This window comes from Acartia tonsa, chromosome 5 (assembly GCF_053477335.1).
Source record: "Acartia tonsa isolate MP-2025a chromosome 5, ASM5347733v1, whole genome shotgun sequence".
NCBI classification, from domain to species: domain Eukaryota; kingdom Metazoa; phylum Arthropoda; class Copepoda; order Calanoida; family Acartiidae; genus Acartia; species Acartia tonsa.
This window is the reverse complement of record NC_137264.1, coordinates 21920557-21945806: the sequence shown is the minus strand read 5'-3', so window position 1 is coordinate 21945806 and position 25250 is coordinate 21920557. Positions and strand designations below refer to the sequence as shown.

Genomic DNA, 25250 nt, shown 5'->3' with positions numbered 1-25250 from the left:
GCTTCAGATTAGTCTTATGCTAATTCTAGCTCTAAATTTGAGTTAACTGACCTAAAAAAACTTATAATTAGATGTATCACAACATATATATTGGGAAAAATGCACTTAACCCCTGCGGGCCACCAACCTAACCCGCTGGGGTCGGTTCCCGACTTGCTGGATTATCTTAAATAAAGTCCTCATTAATAGACAAAGTTTATTCAAGAAATAACATGTAAAAATATAAGTAAGTTTATAGGTTAGGTTATGTAAATGCTCTTAAGCCCTGCAGAAAACCAACCTAGCCCGGGGGGGGGGGGGGGCACAGTGGGATTTTTGGTCATTTTTTAAATTTCCTCAATTTTGAGTTAAATGTCCCAGGGGCTAGTATTACCATTCAAAAGTTGCCATGCAACAGATTTTTTTATATACTACAAAATTAGGCAAAATACAGCCGTTTTGCTGAACGTGGTCAAAGGAATATTTTTAAAAAGTGAATTTTTTTATTAAAATCATCATACATTGCTTTTCCTACTTTTTCCTAGAATAAATTGGTGTAAAAATCTGATTAAATGATAGGTAACAATATTTCATTGATATATACAGATGTTTCTACTTTAAAATGCAAAGAAAAATAAGAAAAGTTGTCATAAATCTGTAATTTAAAATCCAAGAACACCTAATATTGCATCTTAAAATAACATGTATTTTTTCCGTTTAAAGGTTTTTCTCACTTGGGGCTACGAGGTGCCAAAAGTTATTTAGGCCCTGATTAAATTCAAGTATTCATAATTCAAGATTAGTTCATAACTCTTGGCACCTCGTAGCCCAAAATGAGAAATCCAGCTTAGAAAATAGATACTGTGAAGTTGTATTAATATAAATTAAATACCATTATGAAGTCAAACTACTAAAAATTGATATAATTTAATAACACACATATTTAATCTTTAAAGGTTACCTTTCCATTTTTAATAGTGAAGCTATTCTGTAAATGATACGTCCGTCTGTCGGTACATCTGTCCGTTAGAAACATTATTAGGGAAAACGTGAATTTCTCGGCTGCTATTTAAAAGACTTTATTACCATACTAAGAAGCATCCAGATTATAATTTACTAAGTCCTTCAGTCTATCGGTAATGGTCTGACAACCAGTTGATTTATATTTGAACAAGGATGATAACATTCATAAAAGCAAAGCTCTGAAACGGGGTGACTGACGAACATTAACTCTTGTAGGGCGTGAATATGTAAAATATATATTAATAAGTCCAGTCAAAATTTTGCCTAAAAGTTCTTAACTATAAAATACTGTTTAAAGGTATACGGACATTGTTAGGAATAGATTATAGAGATGCATCGCTTATAATATTGTACTTATAATATAAGTTAAAAATCAACATAAACGTATGGACATTCTGGTAATGATTATAGGGTTGATACGCTTTCCAAATCGTACAGAACTAATACAGGAATCAATAGAACAATTCTAACATGCCTAAGTTAACAAAAACGGACGCAGGGAGACGTACGGACTAACCCTAATTATAGAAAAGCTTCGCTGTAATTTTAGATAGACAGCTTTTTTCTGGGGGGGGGGGGGTAAAGATTTACCTCATTGATGGTAATCTACTCTATATAAAACTAACGTTTGCGCCCCTAGCATCTAGGGTATTCGAAGGGATATAGAAGGGCAGAAAAATAGCTTAAAACAATACCCAGGCTTATTTATAAAAATGAAATTGCCTAAAACCATCCTATAAGAAGCTTCCCTCTAAAGAAGAACCATATCGGTTCAGTGGTGAGTGAGTAAAAAAAACTTTATATTATAGGATATACTGAAAACATATATACAATGATTATTATGAATAGTTTTAGGAACAAAGCTGCTCAATTTTTATAAATGTGTGTATGTCTTCCTTTCTGTATTTCTGAAACATTTAAATTAAATTTGATTTATAAGCCACTATGTCTGTCCTTTAACTTTGTTTAAAATACTTGATTTATATTGTTCTTTCCTTTCAATGGCCTTGGTTTCTAAATTTAATAGTAGTCCCTGAACCCACATTCATTTACTGTAGGTATTACTTAAACTCTCCATCCAACTATAACAAGAAAATAACAAGAATGACAACATCCATTAAAGCGAAGCTCTGAAACGGTGGGACAAATGAACATTAACACTTATAGATTGTCATAACTAAATAATCAGAACATAAATGTATAAAAGTTTAACATAATTGTAAGTAAATTTGTTGAAAAACTGAATAATTACAGGATAATTATTAAGGACATTGTAATAGGGCTCGGCAGCCTGTATACCTCAGGCAAACCTTTTACAATTTTAAATATCAACTAAAAGGTCGAACCTGACCCAAGTATGACAATCCCTCTTATCAAAGAGCTTAAAAATGGGTTAAAGTTTACAGATTAGTCACAGCTGATGCGCAGCTGCCGAGCCTGTATACTATTTATTGAAAACTTAGAAGCATATAATATGTATATTAATCATATATGAACACCTTAAAAACTCTCCAAAAGTTTTAATTAAGGTCTAAGTCGATGTTAAAAAAATTATCTTTTTAACAGAATAATATAAGAAATTTCGAATTTTTAACCATATGAGTAGAATAGTTCTAGGGACATTTTTCTTATTAAAATCACAATAATATGTATATAATATGTTATATTACATAAGCTATAACCTGTATATGAAAAGTTTTAACTTTATTTTTAGATAGAATAAGCTTTTATTGGCATTTATGACTCATAAAGTTAAAAAATCCCCAAATCAGCCAAAAAACCCACTGTGGGGGGGTAACTTCAGGTTAGTCTAATGTTAATTTTCGCTCAGAATTTGAGTTTCTTGACCTAAAAAACCTATATTTTGATATATAACAAGATATATATTGGTAAAAATGAACTTAACCCCTGCGGGCCACCAACCTAGCCCGATGGGGCTAGCTTCAGATTAATCTAATGCTTATATCAGCTCTGAATTTGAGTTCCTTGACCTAAAAAACCTATAATTAGATGTATCACAACATATGGATTGGGAAAAAGGCACTTAACCCCTGCGGGCCACCCACCTAGCCCCCTGGGGTCGGTCCCCGACTTGCTGAATCATCTTAAATAATGTCCATATGAATAGATACAGTGTATTTAAGTTAAAACCCTAAGAAAAAATAATTTAAGGTAAGTTTCCACATCAAAATAGACCAGAAAAAGCCTAAAAACCCCATTTCCGCAAGGTTTTTCTTACCTAACCTAACCTTAAAATAAAAAAATTTGGATTTTTTTGCCATTTAGATGTAATACCTATAGGACTAGGCTTATATACCAAGTTTGAAGGGTCTAGCTAAATTTTAAGACCATTTTGCTCACGGATTACGAATAAATGTCATTACGCCCCCCCCCCCCTTTAATATTGTTTTTTTCTTTTATGAGCATTAGAAATCTTTCAAAATTTCCATTGTATTTAAAATCCTTTTTTGAAATGTCTAGAACTTTTTTGTTATTGAAGCTGAAGGCTTTAAATTTGGGGTATTGGGCAGGGGCGTCCAAGCTTTTTATTTTGGGGGGGGGGTAAAAAATTTTAGGGGGGGGGGTAATTCGTGTTTGGGGGGGGTAAAATGGCGCACGAAGCGCGCCGCAAATTTTTTTTATCCCCCCCAAAATTTTTACCCCGGGGGTAAAATTTGCTTGGGGGGGGGGTAATTACCCCCCCTGAAATCTGTTGGCAAAGGTAAATTTAGTTTACCCCCCCCCAAAATTTACCCCCGGGGTAAAATTTTTGGGGGGGGTAATTTAAATTTTATTAAATATATAGTATTAAAAATGCGCGCGAAGCGCGCAAAAATTTTTTTTATTAGAGATTTTTTATTTTGGGGGGGGTATATACCCCCCAAAATTGTTTGGGGGGGGTAAATACCCCCTCCTAAATGGTTGGGGGTGCCTACGGCACCCCCAGGTTAGGGGTAAATTTTGAATGGGGGGGGGGTAAAATGAAATAAATTTTGGGGGGGGGTAATCGCCCCATTACCCCCCCCCCTTGGACGCCTATGGTATTGGGTCTAATTTGGCAGTCTTTCAGCAGTTAAAGCGTGGTATTTCTTGCAGGCGTCCTTTAAACACTTTATTGTTCTTTTTTTCTTTTCAGAATTTTGTCGCGCTTTGCTGCAGTATTTAAGTATTTACATGTAAATTCTTGTTTTATGATTTGATGCTGAAGAACTTACCTTTACATCTCTTATAAACTGAGTAAGGGCTTCTGCTATAGTCTGAATTGAAGGATCCTCAGGTCTTTCTAAACTCAAATTATCTCCTTCTTGCTCATTATTAAATTCATTTCCAAAATCATCATCGAGACCTTCTTTGGAAGATTTATTATTCCTACTGTTGATTACTTATATACAATATATTTCTGGGATAGAACAACCCAGCACAAAAAAAAATTTAAGTCAAAACAAAAAAAATATCAGGGGGACTCCCTAAAGGATAGGGTCGAAGCCACAAGTGTGTAATAATGATCGTAAATAAATATTCAAAACAATCTCCAAAAAGTTTGACTGTGAGATATAAGTAACCATATAAAAATTTCTGTGTAATTTTAAACCAAAAAAAGTAGGTAAGATAAGTACAGAGCTGGATCTTTAAATCACCGACCTGCCCGAGCCGAGCCACAAATAAGCCGATTTTGAAAGTGGCTAACCTCATATCAATCTTTAAATTGAAATGGTATTGGTGATCCGGCTCACTAAGCAGCTCGCCTACGGCTCACCGGCAACACTCGTATTGAAATGCCACTGAGCCGGATCTGGCTCACACTGAGCCGTAAATCTTTCAAAGATCAATGTTTTTTAGCAGTACCTGTGGCTCACCTCTGACTCACCTCAAGGCAAATCTGGCTCGGCTCACCAAAGATCCATCTCTGTACTATATACTTTTGGCGAATAAAAGGGTTTTTAAACAATGTAGGAATGTAAAATCCTGTGACCTGCAGTATAGTCCATCTGATCATATTGTTCATCTGTCACAATTGTGATGTCCTCATCTGACTTTATCTTCTTAACCTTAGCCTTCACTAATTCTGGTAACATTCCAATAGCAAGACATTTGTTGTATCTACAGGAGCGACACCCAGATTTTGTTGTCATGGTTATCTTGCATTTGTTGGATTTATTAACACACCTAGTAAACAATTATATTTTGAAAGTAGTAAGGTTTTTGTTGTCTGAAGCTAAAAATTTCAGCAAGTACTGAACCGAATAAGTTCTCCATTTCAGGGAAGCTACACATTCATGGTTGGTTTTATCCAATTTTATTATCAAATTTAAATCTTGGATGGTTTCAGGCTATTTTTCGGCCCTGCAAAACCAATTAGAATACAGTGCCCCTATAATATTTTAAATAACCAATAACAACCATATGAGGAGCACTGCCAAAATATCTAAACTAACAAGTAAGCAATAACGATTGAACTCAGGCAAAATGGACCAGAATTCTGGCCAAAAATTCCAAGTTAAAATTTTATTAAAACCCACTTCCTTTATTTCTCCCCTTGGTACACACTTCCTTTTCGTTACATCACATTAACAAGTTATACCCAAATTAACCCCAATAACAAAAGTTTCGGAATTTTTAATGGCAATAAAATTTGCGAATCACGGCCCTGATTCAGCTGTTATTGAAGGTCATTAATACAGAAATTTCCATTGATATTACCTGACTTTGGGACGACCTCTCAAGAAAAAAGCTCTACATGAGAAGCAGCAAATAGCACCATAGTGACAATGAGAAGGTGCCGGGCTGCTACAAACTCCACACTCATCATTCAAGTTCGCTAAAACATCATTGTATCATTTTAAAAAATGCTACACTTTTCATAGAAAGGCGCGCAAGAAGTTATCCACCCCCACCCCCCCCCTTCACCCCTGGCAAAATCAAGTGAGGTGAATACTCTCCTTTTTTAGTGTCCACCACTCTACACCCTGGAAGTGTGAAAGTATGTTTTATAAATAAAAAATTTTAATAGGGTAAAGCGGGGCGAAGTCAGTGGCGAGGCGAAGTCAGTAATTTTCGACTCACTTTCATTGAATGACATTTTTCTCCATGTTCTAATCGACTGACAGAAAAAAACATAAAACCAAAATTGTTCTTTGTTAAATTGCCTACAAAAAAGTAGCATTTGTTTGTGAGATGAATTTGTAGGTTACTTATTGGGTCTCAAACTCGAAAGAAAAATTTTTTTTTTCGATTTTGTTGGAAGGTCGGAAAAAGATTGGGTTGAACAAAAACTGGTAAGAGCTAGAGCTTAGACGTCTTGAGGGGACTTAATAATCCATGGAGTATCATTTCCCATTGAAAGCTTTAAAAAAAACTTGTTTAGGTAGTTTTGTCAGAAATTGACCTTTTCTGAAGCGGGGCGAAGTCGGTTTTTGCTTTTTTATACCTACTAACTTTTTAAATTTTATACAAATTCTATACAAAAAAAATTGAAATTTATCGTACTTTGAAAAAATTAATTTAAAATCGACCACCAATTTTTCCAAACTTCCCTTTTTTCAACTTGAATTTTTCAGGTAATCTTTATGATAAAACTATTTTTTGGGCCAAATCTATTTAAATTGCCTAAAATTTTGTGCATGCTCTATATTGCATTAAGCAACTTTTTTATTAAAGACATTCTGTAATTAAATCAATATATCATAGGTTTTTTGAAGCTTGAAAATCGACCACTGACTTCGCCTCGAGGCGGGGCAAAGTCGGTAGAATTTTTAGGTCTGATTTGACAAACTTCCCAAAGTCCTGTGATAACGTTCTTTTAGGACTTGTTAAGCTTTTCAGAGATCTTTTTAATGGTCTTGGTCCCATTTAAAAATATTATTTTTTAACCCCTTTTTTAAAAAAACGAAAAAAAACACCCGAGTTCGCCCCGCCTTACTCTATTTAATTTCCAAAATATAATTATTTACCTCTTTGCTTTTTGTTGCCAGAATTCTTTTGTTTATTCGTCACTTGTGGTTTCCAGTCCAACATATCCTGTTCAGATTTGGCAGGAGTTGACCCATTTCGAGATTTACGAGTTTTCTCACGTGTCATTCCAATTTCAATACATTTTTTGTATCTGCAGGATTTACATTTTATCCTGGTTTCTTCTGTTATTTCACATTCATCAGTATTAGAGACACAGCTACAAAAGATAAAATATAAAACAGTTTTCTTCTTATATACAATGGAAAGAATAGTTATTTCTCGTATCGTATTATAAACGGCTTTCCGCGGATATAGAATGTACAATTATAAGATTAAAACTAGTTTTTTTAGCCCCGAGGTGCCGAAGGCACCGGCTAAAAAACTAGTTTTAATCTTATGATTGTACATTTCTATATTCGTAGAAAACTGGATATAATACGATGCTAGACATAGTTTTTTCGTATGGATGAGAACTGGTTCCTATTCACCGGATTCGAATGAATACGAGAAACTACTTTTCACTAATCTAAATTTTCTGTGTGTTCATTTTCAGAAGTCTTAAATAGATTCAAGAAGTACATTGAGCGTATTGGCTCCCATTTGTGTTTTTTTTAGTATTTTAGATAAATAATATCCACATACATAGAAAGATAACCTAGGGCAAAAAAGTAAGGGAAAAAAATAAAACAGGATTGAGCACGAAAGAGAGGAAGTGATGTAAGCACCTTACAACAGGGAACTCAAGCCATTGTTTGGTCATAATACTAAACTTCTGATTAATAGAAATTGTGTTTCTCTAAATCTTTATAAATAGAAACAGAGACTGTGATAGACAGCTTTCCGTGGATAATAAAATTTTAAGATTAAAACCAGTTGTGTGAGGGGCCTAAGGCCCGGGCTAACAAGACTGGTATAAATTTTATGGTTGTTTTTTTTTATTTTAATATACACGGAAACTTGTCTGTAACTAATACGATGATATACATGATTTTTCAGTATGGCTGAGAACCGGTTTTCATCCAGAGGATATTAATCGGTTTCGAAGCCATACTGGAAATATTTTGACATACCTGACATCAGGGAGACCTCTTATGAAGAAAGCTCTACATGAGAAGCAACATATTGCTCCGTAATGAATCATGCTAGAGGCGGGGCCACCACAAACATTGCATTCGTTATCCAATACAACTAAAATATTAAATTTATCAATAAATATAATACCCTTAAATGATCCGGCCAGATAACCCCCTATATTGGCTTCTTATTGACTAATAAAGAGAATGTGCCTCTAGATTATTTTAATGCAGTTTAGTGTCTCTATTAGCGTACCAAACAAACAAACACTCACACACGGTCAGACAAACTTTTTAGGAAACATCAATTTGGAAGTTCCCAATTCTATAGAAATATCGAGAAAGAATTGACATTTTTTTTTAACTTGTGAACACTGTATGCTTTTGCTTCAAAAGGCATAAAGATATATTTATTAGAAATAGGTAACCTTTATTATTGGAGTCCTTCGCTTGCTTTTTAGGTTTCCAATCCAATGTTTCCTGGTCATCATCACCATGAACAACTCCTGCTCTAGCTTTACGGATGTTCTGGTTTTCAGGTCTCATTCCAACTTGAATACATTTCTTGTAGCGGCATGACATGCAATTTGCTCTGGTTTCCACTGTTATTTCACATCCGTCAGTATTATAGGCACAACTGAAATTTTTTTTTCAATATTTACAACAAATATAAGATATTTTCAACTAATTCATGAAGCACATTTTTTCTATCCTTCTATACGTTTAAATTCGATTACATGCTTTGTTGGCATCGTCAAATGCTTTGTAAAATTCAATTTAATATATGAGGGATAATAAATATTGTACAATTGTACATACATACCATTCTATTATATTATTGTCAGGTTTTATACCTATTGATTTAAATACATAATATTAATCAGCCTCGTTTTTTCAGAATCTGATGATAACTTGTTGTGTTAATCACTATACAGTAATGATCTCTTGTTTTAGATAACCAAGAAGAACCATCAAATAACTATCAAAGGCATCGAGAAGGTCAAACAAACAATAAATGGATAATATATTATCAAGTCACGAAACCTTTACAAAGACGCACAAAACCTACATATAAGGAATCAAGGATGGCGTTTATTTCTCTTACTTGTCTATTGAATGAATAAACTGACTTATTATGGAGATCTCAAATATGTTAGGTACTTCTTTCAAAACAAGCTTTTTATAATGACCGAGTGAGTTGAGATTGGCTTATTTAAACCGAAAATGACATTCTATTGGAATGGAAACCTAAAATAATCTTATCATAGTTTATACCTGCTTTCAGGAAAACCTCTTGCGAAAAATGATGTGCACGCCTTGCAAACTTTAGCTCCATAATTGAAATATTTGGCTGGGCCACCACAAACACGACATTCTTCATCTACAATGGAGTATTTTAGAAAATAGTTGTTTTATTATTTACATTTTTTTCAGTGGGTTGGGGTATCTTTCCTTGGGGAGAATTTCCTTGGGAGAATGGTGGTACCCTACCAAAATATGATAAACCTTACCAGGACATATGAGAAACTACATTGTAAAGTAGAACCAGATCGGTGCAGTGGTTACCAAGAACACAAACAAACAGACTAACACACAGACAGAGATCCTTCAACTTTATTATAAGGATTAGAATTATCAGGAAAAAAATTGGCAATCAAAAACAATATTTCGCATATAGGGGCTCAACACCAAGAGCCACTACGTCACGAAACATAAGGGGGGCATAAGGCTATTTTTTTCTGGGAAGGGAGTGTCTATTCCATTATCCTACCCCTCCGAATATAGCTTTAAACCATCACAACAGCTAAGAAGATACAAAGGGACAAAAAACAGATAGATAATTATAACTAAAATATAAATTTAGAAACTTACCTCCATCGTAATCATTATCATAACTAAGATAGTCCAAGTCAGCCTCTTCAAACTCCAAAATTTGATCAAATCTTTTGGGTGACACTGGTAATATCAGAGGTTTTGTCATATCATTCAGCACATCAGGTTTATCTTCCAGCACACACATAGCTTCTACTTTGATGGGTTTTATATCATGCTTCATATTTAGTTTAGCAGTGTGTTTCTTGTCCAAAAAGTGTATATTGTACTGATGTTGACCATGAGTCACTAAGGATTTCTTGCAGTCATCCAAGTTTAATTTTGTAGCATTTAGGTTAACTAGAATATCTTTGGGAACATTTATGCTTGTGGCTAGAGTGCAAATATTTTCTATATTTGATTCCACACTTTCCACCATCTCAAGAATCTCGAACATTTGTGCTGCCATTTTCTAAAAACATGATATCAAGGTAAGCTATGACTTCCGCATATTATTTCTAAATAAATAATTTTGTGGCAACGCCAATTAAGGGGTAATTTTCAAAATGGCTTTTGAAAGGTTATATTGGGTTAGGTAATTGCCTTGCAGGGTTAGGCAATTGGCCCCACAGGGGCTAGAATTAGGAAAACAGCTACTGTGAAAATACGAAGAAACGCCCCTTAAGAGTGTTTTGCAAACAATAATACTCAACAATTTTTCCTAATAAGATTCATTAAACTATGAGTTACAACAATTTGCATTACATTAAAGTGTTACTAACGTATAAAACGTATATCTAGAAAAGCTTATCTTTGAAAAAAAGACAATGATTGTAAATTACCTTGATTCTTAAAAACTGACCAAATTGAAAATTGTTAGAAGATCATTTTTAAAACCTGAAAATACATAAGTTTACAGTTTGTACATTTGATTTTCACAGAATTTGTAGAGATTCATAAATTTTTTGTGTGTTTACAAATTTGACAAAAAAATATTAGTCCTAAAATTTAGTTACAATGTTAAGTAAAGTTTCAAGTCAATATTAGTATAGGTAATAATCTGAATAATACTGATAAAATCTAAAACTTCTCCATTTTAAGAGAATTTTCTTTCTGGGCAATATTCATTTTATGAACTCTTTTCAAGTGCTTTGTAAGGGTTGATCTACAGCTGAATTCCTTATTGCAAACATCACACTGAAAAAATAAAAATAATTGTATAGATGAAACACTTAAAATATATTAGAAGCATGATAATTGATAAGGTATTTAGATTTTTTCAGGGGTGTATAATATTCTGTACAAGATAAATTTTTTCCCCAGCTGTAAAATATTTCATTATTTTCCATCCCCCCCCCCCCCTAGTTTTTTCCTCAAGGAGGGGGAGAAAATGGAAAAATGTTTTAGTAGGTTTTCCTTTTTTTACTCATTTTTTACCCCTCACACATGTTTGCTAGTTTTTACCCCCAATGAGGGGGAAAAAATGAAATAAATGTTTCAGAACTCTATAATTTTTCCTTTTTTTCCCTTCCAAGTATTTTTGATTTCCTCCCTTATAGCTGGGAATCCCATGCAGAATATACACCCCTGTAATACCTGAACAATATGTCTTTTGTCATGAGTAGTTTGAATGTGTCTTGACAAACTATCCTTGTGTGCAAATTGTTTTCCACATAAGTCACAGTTGGCAGGCCTAAAAAATTTAATTTTGAAATTTACATTGATAAGTTTTTGACTATTATAATAGGTTAAAAATGTCCTAATCTAATTCCTTTAATCTTACCTCGCATAGCTTTGTTTACATCCAAAAAAAACAATAAAAAAACAAGATCTGAACGTGAAAAATAGTTATTGAAATATTCTTACGCATGTTTGAATCTGTTGTGCGTCTTCAATGAAGGAACAACTATTCCACAAATATCACAAAATTGTCCAATTACATCTATCAAAAGATTTTATTTTTTTACTTTGGTTAAATTTTTTGTGGTCAGAGATTATTATATTTCACAGTAATATAATTTTATAATCTAATTTCTCATATTATCAGAGGTAATATTATGGCTTACTATATTTTCTTGACTAGTAGGGGGGTAAAATGAGAAGCTTCAAAGGTTTGAGATGGGTAATCTAATGCATTTTTTTTATTTCAAGGGACAAAAATGAAGGTTTCAAACATTGACGATTTAAGCACACCTTAACTCCCATACCCTCCCCCCCCCCCCTAAAACGTCTACGGTTCCAAGTCCTTATATGTGTTTGTTAATGTTGGTAGATACCCTGTTATTGTCTTATAAATGATTTAAGAAAAAGAACACCATAGGTAATAAAATAAATCTTTCCTAAATGTTCATCTTTTTTATGGTTTGATAGTTCAGAAATACTCTATTAACACAAATAACATGGTGATAACTTTCAACAGTTAATAACAATTAGGACACATGAAGCGAATCTCATTAATAAGGACGAACTTTACTAAATTTTCTGGAAAAGACAAACAGACGGATGGACAAAGAAAGTTATGATGAAGATGTCCTCTTCTCGTTATCTATTTAAACAGCTGCTTTGTAGATAATAATTATTGACAGATAAATTTGAGATTATAGAGTAGATTTTGTGCTAAATTTTCAAGGGAAATTTAAAGTTGTGATTATTATGTTATTCCTTGAATTGTGCTTGACATATTTTACAGGTATAAATTTGTTCAGAATGAGTTTTCATGTGTCTTCTGTATGCCATTATGTGCTCAAAGTCAGTTCTATCAGGAATAATGCATTTAAACCGATTATCTTTATATAAAAGTGGTAGAATATTAACTCTGTCTGTGTGTACCGTAAGAACTCTCTAGTGGCCTACCGAAAGAGGCACCGGAACTATATCGCTTGGCTAAAATTTTAGCATACAACAATTCTTGATTTCAAGACCTTTCTATGAGAATATAAAATGAGTATTCAATGTAATGAGTTGTGCTCTTTTATTATCAAAGACATTCCCACCTACTCTCATCATGTAGGTCAGGTCACACGCCTAAACTAGCAGCAGTATGGTCTTAGTCGGGCGCACTTTTTCCTAAAAGTTCATCCAGGGCAATATTCAATTTGTGTATCTGTAAAAAAAAGAAAAAGGGATAAAGTTTTCTAATATTTATTTCTATTATATGTTATCATATTCGCATTGCAGAAAGACTGACAAGATTGTAATATAGAATAGCACAGCACTAACAAATATCCGACTAAATGCAATATCTTCCTGCCACAAATGTCGCAGATAAAATTTTTGTTGCTGTGTTTCATGAGTTTGTGCAGACTAAGTTTAGCAGGGTTTGTAAAAGATTCCCCACACATCTCACATTTTAATCCAGATGGAATCTAATAAAAAAAAATTTTCACATACAAAAAAAATATCAAGTAAAATGCACTAGGTATAAAATAGAGGTTCACAAAAACTATATAAGTAACGAAATTTCAAGAATACCGACTTTAACTTATAATGTCAACCCCCCGCCTGTCAAAATATGTCTTTCTATTACAGGAATCCCCATTGGCAAGAGGCTGCCAGTTACGAGTCTCCACCACATATTTTATATTTGTAATATTTGTATTATTTGATATTATTTGATCATGTTGATATTTTATTAAACCATGTGTTTTCCACGGCTAAGAAAATATAATCATTATCATTGAATGTTTGTTTATAATTGCAGATACGTCTCGATTTAGTTAAGGCTTTGTTTTATGATCTGTTAATCTATTTCATATAGCTGTTATAAAATGAGATGTGTGAGACAGCTGCCATAACCTCGTGTATGTTGATTAAAGGAGTTCAATAGGTACGATACTAAAAGTTACCTCTTTATTGGGTTTACCTCAATTTTAACAATGCTAGCCGAGCCAGTTATTTTCAAAAAACAAGTGATCTACGGCAACTCATAATCAACATAAACGGTTGTATGGACTGTTTCATATATCTTATTCATATTTAAACCCCTCAAGGTTAGTAAAGAATCAAAGCCGAGCAAGGTGGATTCTATAAAGCTATAGTAACCAATACAAGGTTAAATTTATCTTTGTCAATCTTTATGAAGATTGTGTTCTATAAAGCTTAGCTTTCCAAATCATACCACACGAGGTAAAGGATTAAGGGAAAGTGGTGTTGATCATAAAAAGCCTTAACGGTGACAAATAAAAATGACAGAACTGAAGATAGGTCTGGAGATCCCAAGACTGAATGACTTCGACAGCTATGACGCATATAAGGACGTTGTAGAGCTTTGGAAGGCCACTACAGACCATCCAAAGAAGAAACTAGGGGCATACTTAGTAACAGGGTTGCCAAACAAAAGTAAAACCTTTGGAGATTCAATCCAGGAAGGTTTGTTCGCAAAGCATCGCCCCGGCGAGCTTGCGAACGACGAAGCGGGTTATGACAAAGTCATAAAATATTTAGATAGCATACTAAGCAAAACTAAAAGATCACAAAGTATTGAAGCCTTTGCAAAGGTACATTTTTTTCGCCGAAAATCAGGTCAGAAAATTGACGAGTATATCCGCGAGTTTGACATAGCGGTAAATAAATGTAAAAATAAACAAGTTTCCTTAGATCCTAGCCAAAAGACATACATCCTATTACTCGGAGCAAATTTAGCATCTCATCAGTATGAAATGCTGAAGTCCTTTATGGACGATTGCGAGGATGCCGAATTATACGATAAGGTTAAGGAAAAGATGTTGTTTGTACTTACAAATTCTCTTGGAGATATATGCGGCCAAGGTAAGGCAGAGTCCCAGTCGCTGGACGAAGCTTTCTTCACAGAACACGAAGAGGCTTTTGCAGCTTGGCAAGCCAGAAAAAACCAACACAAAGGTAAGCAAGGACAATCATATCCAAGTAGCTACCAACGCAATGGTAATAATTACAACAATACCAATAGTTCTCAAAACTATAAGAATAACTCTAATAACTATAACAATAGTAAAAAAGAGGAGGATTTAAACCCGAAAGATAAAATGGGAAGGAGGTTGAAATGTAGGGAATGTGGGTCTCATAAGCACTTACAAAAACAATGTCTCTATTACAAAAAGAGAAAAGGGGACCAACAAGTTTGTATGACACAGGGTGACGCATCTGACCCGGGTTCAGTAACTGAAGGGGAAAGTGACGATTACGAAGATGCACAGGACAACGTACAAAAAGTCCTTTTCACCAATGACAGAGCTGAACTGAGTAGATTCACCGCTGAATCTCTCAACTGTGCAGCGCTTGACACTTGCTGTACAAGTTCTGTATGTGGGGACAAATGGATACAAATATTCCTTAAAGCCCTCCCAAAGCACTTACAAGAGAGAGTTAAAGGTCCGTTCTCAACTGGCACTGAATTTACTTTTGGTAATAATCAATCTTTAAAATCAGGGAAAGCATACAAAATTCCTATCATTATTGCCGGGGATATTCATGAAATTGTTATTGATGTCATTGAAAGCGATATTCCGTTACTTTTATCTAAATCTCACATGAAAGAATTAGGTATTGCTTTAAATATGGCTAACGACACCGCCACCGCTAACGGCAAACCTCTCAAGGTTAACACAACTTCAGCTGGTCATTTCATAGTTGACTTATTAGGTGACAATGACAATAATGACTCAATTTTTCTTGCTGAAGTAATGAACATTGATTTGACAGAAGAGACAACTGACAGAGTGTACAAATTGCTGAACAAGTTGCATAAGCAACTAGGCCATAGGCCACGCAAAGTTTTCATTGATTTCTTAAAATCAGCAGATCAGTTCAGTGATTCTTTCATTCCAATTATTGACAAAATAATTGATGGCTGTGAGGGTTGTTTACTACGAAAACGCAGCCCAGACAGACCTGTTGTCGCGTTAAATCCCTCCAAAGATTTCAATGATGTTGTTGCTCTAGATCTAAAAATCTTTAGAGGCAAATACATTTTATACATGGTTGATTGTTTTACTAGATATACAGTAGGTACTGTCATCCCCTCCAAAGATCCACACGTAGTCATTAAAGCTATCATTAAAATGTGGTTCAGGATTTTTGGCAAGCCAGCTCAACTTTGGTTTGACAATGGAGGTGAATTTAGTAACAAAACCATGATGGAAGTATGTAGTGCTCTTGACATAAAGATCCATACCACGGGCAGCTCAAGCCCCTGGCAAAATGGAATCATGGAGAAGAACCACTATTTGGTAGATAACATTCTTGAGCAGAATCTCAGGGACTATCCAGACCTTGATCTCGAGACAGCCCTCGCTTGGGCATGTTATGCCAAGAACATACTTTCAAATGTGTATGGATTCTCTCCTTACCAACTAGTTTTTGGAAGGAAACCTCAAGTGGTTGACATTCTTGAATCACCACCTACCGCCTATGAGATTAAAACACATTGCAAAGTGTTTGAAGAGAATCTAGAGGCCATGATTGCAGCTAAAGCAGCATTTATCAAAGCCCAGAACAGTGAAAAACTGAAACTGGCACTCAGATCCAAGATCAGATCTGCAGATCACATTTATCAACCTGGAGATTACGTTTACTACAAGCGTGAGAAGGATGATAGATGGATGGGCCCTGGCAAGGTCATGTGGCAAGATAACAAGGTTATCATGGTCAGACATGGCGGCTACTGCACTAGAGTAAGCGCTAACAGACTTCTTCCAGTCAAAGAAGAACTGAGAAAGAAGATTGATGCAGGAGAGATTGCTGGAGCTGACATTGAAAGAGAAGCTTCAGAAACAGCAAACGAAGCGCCCACAAGCGCTGAAACAGAGCCTGTCATCACAAGAAGCGCTAGCACTTTCTCTCAAAATGTTGAGACCACTGCTAATGAAGCAACTCCAGCTTCAGATGATGCTACTGCCAATGATGAGCCTACTACAGCTCAAAATGCACACAATGCTGACAATCAGATCATCAACGATGATCTTGAATATGACAATTCTCACGAGAATGATACTGCTGAAATTGAGGATGCTGAGCAACATGATTCTAATCAAAAGAAAAATGTTGGCAGACCTAAATCATCAAAAACCAAAGCAAATGCCAATGCTTTAGTTTTCAAGACTCATGAGAAGATTCTCATAAAACTTGATGATGTCTGGAAACCAGCTCTGATCATGAACAGGGCAGGCAAAGCAACCTGTAAAAACAGCAACACTTGGTACAATGTAGAGCTTGATTCTGGTGAAAAGTTCGCCACTGACATGGCTTTACAAGAATTTAAAAGAGTCAATGAAGAGCATCAAATCCTGCTGACTCTAAGTCATGAACTCTTAGCTGTCCTTGTACCAAAAGACAGACAAAATTCTGATGATGCCATCCAAGCTAAATTCAATGAGCTTGAAAAACTCAAGGAATTCAACACATACAAGGTAGTTGAAGACCAAGGTCAAGAAAGGATCACCACCACCTGGGTACTCACAGAAAAGGGTACAGATATCAGAGCCAGGCTCACAGCCAGAGGCTTTCAAGAAACAGGTGATATTCCTAAAGACTCACCAACAATGCACAAAGCATCACTAAGACTTGTGCTGACGCTAGCAGCTGCTTTTGGCTGGCAGATAGAAACAACAGACATAAAATCAGCATTTCTTCAAGGAAATGATCTTGACAGAATTGTTTATGTCAAACCTCCAAAAGAGGCAAATGCTGCTGGATTTCTTTGGCTATTGAACAAATGTCTCTATGGTCTCAAAGATGCTAGCAAGCAATGGTATGGCAAGGTCGAAGCCAGGCTTTACAAGCTGGGTTTTCAAAGAGCTGATGATGACTATGGGTTATTTTACCTAGTTAAAGATGGTGTTTTACAAGGCATCATTGGTTTGCATGTTGATGATTTCATACATGCTGGAAATCACTTTTTTAACACAGTCATTATGCCTCAAGTTCTATCAATTTTCAAAGTTGGTAAATCTGAACAAGGAAAGTTTATGTACACAGGTTTCAACCTGGAACAAGACAAAGATGGAATCACTCTTGACCAAAAGGCATACGTGGAGAGAGTTAAAGTTCCTGTAATTGATGCTAAAAGATTGCTTGAACTAGATTCTGAAATGACAGATGATGAACTAACACTTTTGAGACAAATGGTTGGTTCACTAAACTGGACAGTCAGGAGTACAAGACCTGATTTAGCGTTTGAGCTAATTAATCTGTCTACCAAGTTCAAAGGAGGTAAAGTTGCTGATCTTAAAGCTGCCAAGAAAACTCTTCTTAAGCTTAAAGATGAAGCAGTTGTCAGACTTCCAAGGATCAATCTTGAAACTGCTGAATTGTTCCTTTACACAGATGCATCTCATGGCAACTTAAATGAAGCCAAAGACAGTACTGGAGCATATGTACTTTTTCTTGTTGATCCTACAAGTGGAAAAGCGGCCACTTTGGATTGGAAATCAAACAAAGTCAAAAGAGTGGTAAATTCTACTCTTGGTGCCGAAGCTCTGAGCCTATACAATGGTATAGACGCAGCCATAGCTACGAGAAAACTCATACAAGATATGACAGGTGGCAAATATGAGCTCAAACTAAGAGCCATAATTGACAACAAGGATACCTATGATGCTATTCATTCAAGCACAAATGTTGGAGAAAGGAGGCTCCGTCGTGAGATTGCTGCTATTCAGCAATGCTTGCAAAGAGAAGAAGTCAATAGCATTATTTGGGTTAGAGGGGAGCATCAACTCAGTGATGTTCTCACCAAGAAGGGTGCTGATGGCAACAAGCTACTCACTGTTCTTCAAACAGGAGAAATAAGCACTGAAAGCTTAGAAGCAATCAAAAGCAATTTTTAGATTTTATCTAAAACAAAATCTCTCTGTAAATAAATATAGTATACATCATTTTAAAAACATTATTTTCAGCAATCATCTTTATTGCATTATGTATTCCTTTCAAAGTTTAAAATCCCCTTATACGGAAATAGCGAAGAATCTCTCTTTACAAAAAGTCGAGAATCTTTCTTTACAGGTAATCAAGCGCGGCATTCACCGGATTTCGCACATAGCATGCCTCAACATGTTCTCAGTATTCTAAACACCGCTGATTGGTCATTTTCAAACAACAAATTTTACTTTTTTTCTTCAAAATGTGTAAAATATCATTAAGTTTTCATCATTCGAATCCTACAAATCTGCTTACTACAAACCTTTCAAGGCTCTGCAATGTAAGTTTTTAATTTTTCATTTATTAGAATACTCGTTTTAGGGACATACTAACATTTCCGAATCGATGACGTCATTCCAAGTCTAAAAATTCATGTAAACATTCCAAATGTTCACTTTTTTTAGTTTTCTAACGAAAAAAACAATAAAAGCGATATTTCATGTTCAAAAACGCGAGAAATAAGTTATTTCACACTAGAAAAATTATTATTGGATAAATTCCGAAAAACCTACAAAGTTTTACTTTCTTTACTACAGTGAAAACTACGTTTTATCATCTTTTCACATTAGATGAAATTGTATTTTTACAAAGAGTCTTAATAAATTTTTGAAAATGCACTATTTTTTTAGAAAAATAATTCTTAAAGCCACAAAGTTTTTTTTTCCATTACAAGCAAATTAATTTACCATCTTTCTCTACTAGATGAAGTTTCTTTTCACAAAAGCCTTAATAAATATCTAAAAAAGTACTATTTTTTTTAGATGTCTTCCGAGAAAGTCCATGACGAGGCCGAAGTCCCCATGCAGCTAGACGCGGCGTCGCCCTAGTACTTCATCATCGCCGACACCCCGACGCCCTCCGACACCGTCCTTGACCCTAAGATTGGTTGTCAATGGTACAACATGATGGGTTCAACTCTACAGGAAGTCGAAGCAAGGATCCAGCTTCTAATGGTCTCCAAGACGCCGGTGCACGTCGTCTCAATCGCCCACCAGGGCTTGCTGGAGGAAAACACTGTTGAGGAAGTGTTTGAGAGCATTGTTGCTCTTCATGAGAAAGCCATTGCCAGCAAGATGCACCGTTTCACCGTCGGCAGTTGCATCTTTGTACCTGACCTCTACCAGAAGTGGGATAGCTATGCGTTGCTCAATCAACGACTTCGCCAGTTAGCAATCGACTCCCATCAACAGCCGTTATTTCTCCACAAACCTCTGCTGGAGAGGATCAAGGATAGGAGTGTCCTTTGTGTCAATCCTTCGTATTTTGTCGAGTTCCTTGCCCAGAGTAGTCTCGGTCGGACCCTCACCCGCGATGGCCAGAAGAAGGTCATGAACCCTGTGGTCAAACATCTGACAATAGGTATGTTAGCCAAAGAACCCCTGGTCGCCAAGAACGATCCATCTGCCTTGGCGCCAACCCCGATTGGCCTCACCCCCAAGTTTTTGCGATCCCCGTCCATGCGCGAGCACATGAGGCAGCGTGGCATGTTCGTCGCCACTGCAAAGAAGGATGGAGCCCGTTCCCTGTCCAGAGCAAGGTCGTCGGATCCCAAGCGCCGTAAGCCAGCCCTGCCAACGCCACCGCCGCTACCACCGCCCTACAAGTCTGAGGTAAAAATTCCTAAGGGTTACAGGATCCCTAACCGCCGCCTGTCGCCTCTAAGAGGTAGATCCAGCAACAGCAGCGTAGAGGACACCCCCAGGCAGTCCACCAGCAAGGCCCCCAGCTCACCCAAGCAGTCCACCAGCAGCGGCTTCTCCAGCAGCTCAGCCAGGATGAGTAGACCCAGCAGCAGTGGATCCAGTGTAGGCTATCGCTCCCGGAGTGAGAATGAGGCAGCTGACTTAACAGCTGACAGGCAGGAGAATGACCTATCTGATTTGGTCTTTATGAACAGTCTGACTGATCCAGACCTCCAGGATGATCCCGTTGTGCTAATGGGAGACCAGCGTGAGCGCTACAACCAGATGTTCAACGCCTACAGCCAGCTCATCACCCAGAATTATGCCTTAAGGATGGACGTCAAGGCCCTCAATATACAGCTGACAGACCTGCAGCGCTTCAAACTCACAATGTTGAACAAGAAGTGTCCCTCCATGGAGAAGCAGCTCGAGACAGCTAACTACTACGTCTCCAGGGCAGAACATAGAGTCCGGATGCTGAAAAATCAATTGGCCACAGAAAAGAGTGAGGGAGACAGGATATTAGGTGATTTCTGTTCCATGAGGGACCAGCGTGATGAGCTCAGGAAGGAGAGGGATTTGTTAAGGGAGGAAAAAGACGAACTCGCACGAATGTATGATCAGCTTGTGGAAGATGACACCGCCAAGAAGGCTAAGAAAAAGAAAGCCAAAAAATGAAAGTATATTAATGTCAAAATATGTCTTTCTATTACAGGAATCCCCATTGGCAAGAGGCTGCCAGTTACGAGTCTCCACCACATATTTTATATTTGTAATATTTGTATTATTTGATATTATTTGATCATGTTGATATTTTATTAAACCATGTGTTTTCCACGGCTAAGAAAATATAATCATTATCATTGAATGTTTGTTTATAATTGCAGATACATCTCGATTTAGTTAAGGCTTTGTTTTATGATCTGTTAATCTATTTCATATAGCTGTTATAAAATGAGATGTGTGAGACAGCTGCCATAACCTCGTGTATGTTGATTAAAGGAGTTCAATAGGTACGATACTAAAAGTTACCTCTTTATTGGGTTTACCTCAATTTTAATACCGCCCCCCCCCCCAAAAAAAAAAAAGGGAGGGATAATTTTAATACAATTAATAATCTTTTTAAAAGTTCATTAAACGGGGGGGGGGGGGCAATTAGTCGTACACTTGCGATTAAATTATGCTTACCACTCTTCGAGGACATGTATGATTTTCAAAATTTTTAACAGGATGACTGCAATCACTATAATACAAAAATGTCTAACCAATAAATAACAGTGAAACCTTTCTAAAAACCAAGGTCTGTACGTCAGTAAGTTACTACTATTCTCCTAAAAATAGTTGCAGGACCTAATAGATCCTTCGGTAAAGAAAGAAAGACAGAAATTCTGTTACTTTTATATAAAGATTAATGTTAGGTTTATTGGTCAACAATCCTGCAACGTTTCCAGTGTTTCTGTTCTTTATGTCGAGGTGCTTGGAACTGTAACAGCCAGAGTCCACAAACTAAAAAATATATTAAAACACGTTTTAAAGAGCTTTAAATAAATATTTAGCGCAATAAAATAATATTATATAATACTCGTCAAAAGTTGGTAAAAAAACACAACTTTTTGTTTCTTCCATGAACCATTGAAAAAGTGTCCCTAGAAGCTAGGGCCCAGCTGCTAAAGAAGATAGAAAGATATACATTTTTATTTTTGACTGGCAAAGTTCAACAAATTATATTCTTACTTTAATTAAGTACTAGCGGCTACGCATATAGAGGCCTGGCCCTCTAGGTACACGTAAAATTGTTTTTTGTCAATTTATGTTAAAATCAGCTATATACCAAAAATATTTTTTTCTCTGATAGTACCAAAAATCTCCGCATGGCAAAGTTTTTTTCAGGGGTGTATATTCTGCATGGGATCCCCGGCTCAGGGGGGGGGGGAAATAAAAAATAAGTGGTTGGAGGGGAAAAAAATGTAAAAATTAAGAAAACTGAAAACATTTTTTCCATTTCGCCCCCCTCCTTGGTTAAAAAAACTAAAAAAATGTGTGGTAGGAGGGATAAAATAAAGAGTTCTTTAATTATTTTTCTATTTCCCCCCCTACTTTTTAAGAAAAATCTAGGGGGGAAAAAAATATAAAAATTTTGTAGCAGGGGAGAAAAAAAAAAATCTTGTGCAGAATATACACCCCTGGTTTTTTTTTAATTTTTTTTGCAATTTCTCTTGGTAGGGTGGTGGTAACCTCTCCAAAATAGCTATAAACCAAACCTTCCCAGGATCTATGAGAAGTTACTCTGTAAAGGAAAACCATATCGGTTCAGTTGTTAGCGAGATCCTTCAGTACAAACAGACACACACACAGGCAAACAAACAAATATCCTGTTACTTTATTATAAGGATGTTTCCTTTTGATAGTTTGTATTTTTGGTGCGATAAAAATTATAATAACTTACTTTTACAGGGGTTAAAATTAAAGTGATTTTTTATATGATTTGGATCTCGTAAGAATTTTTTTGAGCATTTGCATATAACACATTGTTTCATTATTTCTCCATCTTTCTCTTTAATGGTGGTGAAAAATTCATAATTTTTTGTTTCAAGTGCCACAACGACTTCGTAAACAACATAATCATTATTTTTCTAAAATTCAAGGCATTTTAATGAGGGGTGAAACAGGGACAACCATACTTTATCTTATAGAAGTGCAACAAACAGCATTAAAAAAAACAATGCATTTTTAAGATTATGAATAGTCATTTTCTAAAAGGACTACCTATCTTTGGTAAATATTTTTATTTTGAGCAATTTTTGCATTAAATCTAAAAAATCTATTAACAAAGAAAAAAGTTAATTTCAATATACAAGTTTTGACCTTGCTCGGATGTACGGACTTGTCACAGTAATAGAGCAGCTGCGCTAACAAACTAATGATCTTTAATATAATGTTAAAGAATGCCTTCCTTTACAGTTTTCATAAATTCCACAAATATTTCTGCTTTCCCCTGAAATGATGGTTCTGCAGGTTTTTCCAAATTAACTTCTTTATCATCATTTTCCTCAAAATTTTCTGCATAAGAATTATCATTAGCTACTGCAGTATCAACTTCCATTGGAACATCATTTAGAATTGCAATATCGTCAGGTAGATTTTTTTCTGGATTCTTGGTGTTGACAAGTGCTGGCACCATTCCAATTACAAGACATTTGTTATACCTACAGCAAGGACAGCCGGCTTTGGTTGTTTTGGTTATCTTACATTTGTTAGAGTTGTTAATACACCTGAAAAAAAAACAAGAATAACAATATTCATAAATACCGCAGCAACATATGCTTTTAAAAGTAACTTTATTGAACAGTAAACTGTATTAAATTTGTGGTATTATGAAATTATTATGGTATTATTTAGGATAAAAAGATGGGGGGAAGGAGAGGTTGGAAGATTATAGTCCGATTTGTCATGAATTCTTTAGGTTAGGTTGAGTAAAATTAAGGACTCTGCCCTGAATGCAAATGAAAGGGGTTAAAAAAAATTTCTTGGTTTAAAATATGGGAATGAAGACTTTTTTCATCCACTCATCGTCTTTTTCTTTATTTTATATATCAAAACAAAACCCACATACAATCCACAATATTCTATTGCTACCTAATCAAATTTTTAAATACCTGTTTTTAGGACGACCTCGTCTAAAAAAAGCTCTGCATGAGAAGCAGGCAATTGCCCCGTAATTTAGATGAGTTGGTGCCGGGCTTCCGCAAACTTTGCACGTTTGGTTCAATTCTAAAATAACAAGGACAATTAAATTAAAAGTAGCGCAACATTATTAAATTAACGATGAAAAATTAACAGTTAACCTATTTTATAAAGTAGTAATGGTTTTCTGTCTGAAGCTTAAAATTACGGAAATTAATGGTCCGAATTAGTTCTACTTTTAGGAAAGCTTTAAAATGTATGGGGATGGTTTTAGGCTTTTTACCAGACCTACATAGTCCACCCCTAGTTGCTAGGGGCGCAGCCGCAAGTTGGCGACATAGTACTACATATGATATTAACATTTGAAGGCCTATTAAATCTTTGACATATTTAACAAATCCGCGAATTAACAAGGAAATTATAACCAAAAGCATTTGTAATAAATTGAATTACAATCGACCATAATTATGAAGTATTTTTGTTTTTAGTAAAGAAATGTTACTTCTAGTAAGTAAAACAAGATGGCAAGGCAAAAAATCATTATCTGACCCAAAACTTGATTTGTAATTTAATGGAACATAAAAATCAAAGCAGTTTTGACTTACTTAGATTATTAACAATAATTTAATTATCAGTAAAAATATGTTTCAAAAAAAGCTTTCCATAGAAATGTTATAATCAAAAGCATTACCCTCAACTCTTTTTTTCTTCTTCTTAACTTTCTCAGTTGGTTTTACATCTTCTAGTAGCTGATGTTGTTCATCCTTCACAATTTTTGTTCTTTTTTCAGTTAGAGCTTTGTGATTTTTCACCTTTTCAGGGATCATGCCAATTTTGATACATTTATTGTATCTACAGGATTTACATTTGACTCGAGTCTTCTTGGTTATTTTACAATCGTCATTGTTAGCAATACACCTAAAATCATTAGCTATACAAAGCAGGGATTGAAGGATAAGACAATGGATCTGAACTTAATTTTCTTGGCAGTCTTAGACTTTGGTTACTGGAACTAATGCATCTTTTCTTATTTTGGCTAATTTTAAAGACTTAGGGGACTAGCGCACATAATGCCACTAAACTTCTTATGAACCAAGCAGACAAAAATGAATCAATGAAAATAATCAAGAAAATTTCTAGCAGACATCAC

At 35.4% G+C, this 25250-nt stretch overlaps 2 protein-coding genes across 3 annotated transcripts in view; both read right to left on the bottom strand.

Annotated features, from left to right (window-relative positions):
* Nucleotides 1-10807, bottom strand: part of LOC145319025 (uncharacterized) — a 21602-nt gene extending 10795 nt beyond the window's left edge. The window contains exons 1-9 of one of the 2 annotated variants that reach the window (XM_080160845.1): nucleotides 10682-10807; nucleotides 9900-10311; nucleotides 9303-9408; nucleotides 8456-8664; nucleotides 8025-8142; nucleotides 6954-7171; nucleotides 5704-5821; nucleotides 4976-5169; nucleotides 4218-4351 (exon numbers count right to left, since the gene is read on the bottom strand). In XM_080160845.1, coding sequence (XP_080016971.1) covers nucleotides 4218-4351; nucleotides 4976-5169; nucleotides 5704-5821; nucleotides 6954-7171; nucleotides 8025-8142; nucleotides 8456-8664; nucleotides 9303-9408; nucleotides 9900-10308 — 1506 coding nt within the window. In that variant the 5' untranslated portion in view covers nucleotides 10309-10311; nucleotides 10682-10807. The remainder of the gene's footprint in view (nucleotides 1-4217; nucleotides 4352-4975; nucleotides 5170-5703; nucleotides 5822-6953; nucleotides 7172-8024; nucleotides 8143-8455; nucleotides 8665-9302; nucleotides 9409-9899; nucleotides 10312-10681) is intronic. The other variant, XM_080160846.1, reaches the window with a different exon arrangement.
* Nucleotides 10737-25250, bottom strand: part of LOC145319026 (uncharacterized) — a 20646-nt gene continuing 6132 nt past the window's right edge. Inside the window, exons 6-17 of the mRNA XM_080160847.1 lie at nucleotides 24792-25018; nucleotides 24073-24187; nucleotides 23372-23688; nucleotides 22863-23051; nucleotides 21855-21922; nucleotides 21605-21661; nucleotides 13088-13204; nucleotides 12503-12596; nucleotides 12182-12223; nucleotides 11706-11784; nucleotides 11436-11532; nucleotides 10737-11036 (exon numbers count right to left, since the gene is read on the bottom strand). Of these exons, the coding sequence (XP_080016973.1) occupies nucleotides 10920-11036; nucleotides 11436-11532; nucleotides 11706-11784; nucleotides 12182-12223; nucleotides 12503-12596; nucleotides 13088-13204; nucleotides 21605-21661; nucleotides 21855-21922; nucleotides 22863-23051; nucleotides 23372-23688; nucleotides 24073-24187; nucleotides 24792-25018 (1519 nt within the window). The 3' untranslated portion in view covers nucleotides 10737-10919. The remainder of the gene's footprint in view (nucleotides 11037-11435; nucleotides 11533-11705; nucleotides 11785-12181; nucleotides 12224-12502; nucleotides 12597-13087; nucleotides 13205-21604; nucleotides 21662-21854; nucleotides 21923-22862; nucleotides 23052-23371; nucleotides 23689-24072; nucleotides 24188-24791; nucleotides 25019-25250) is intronic.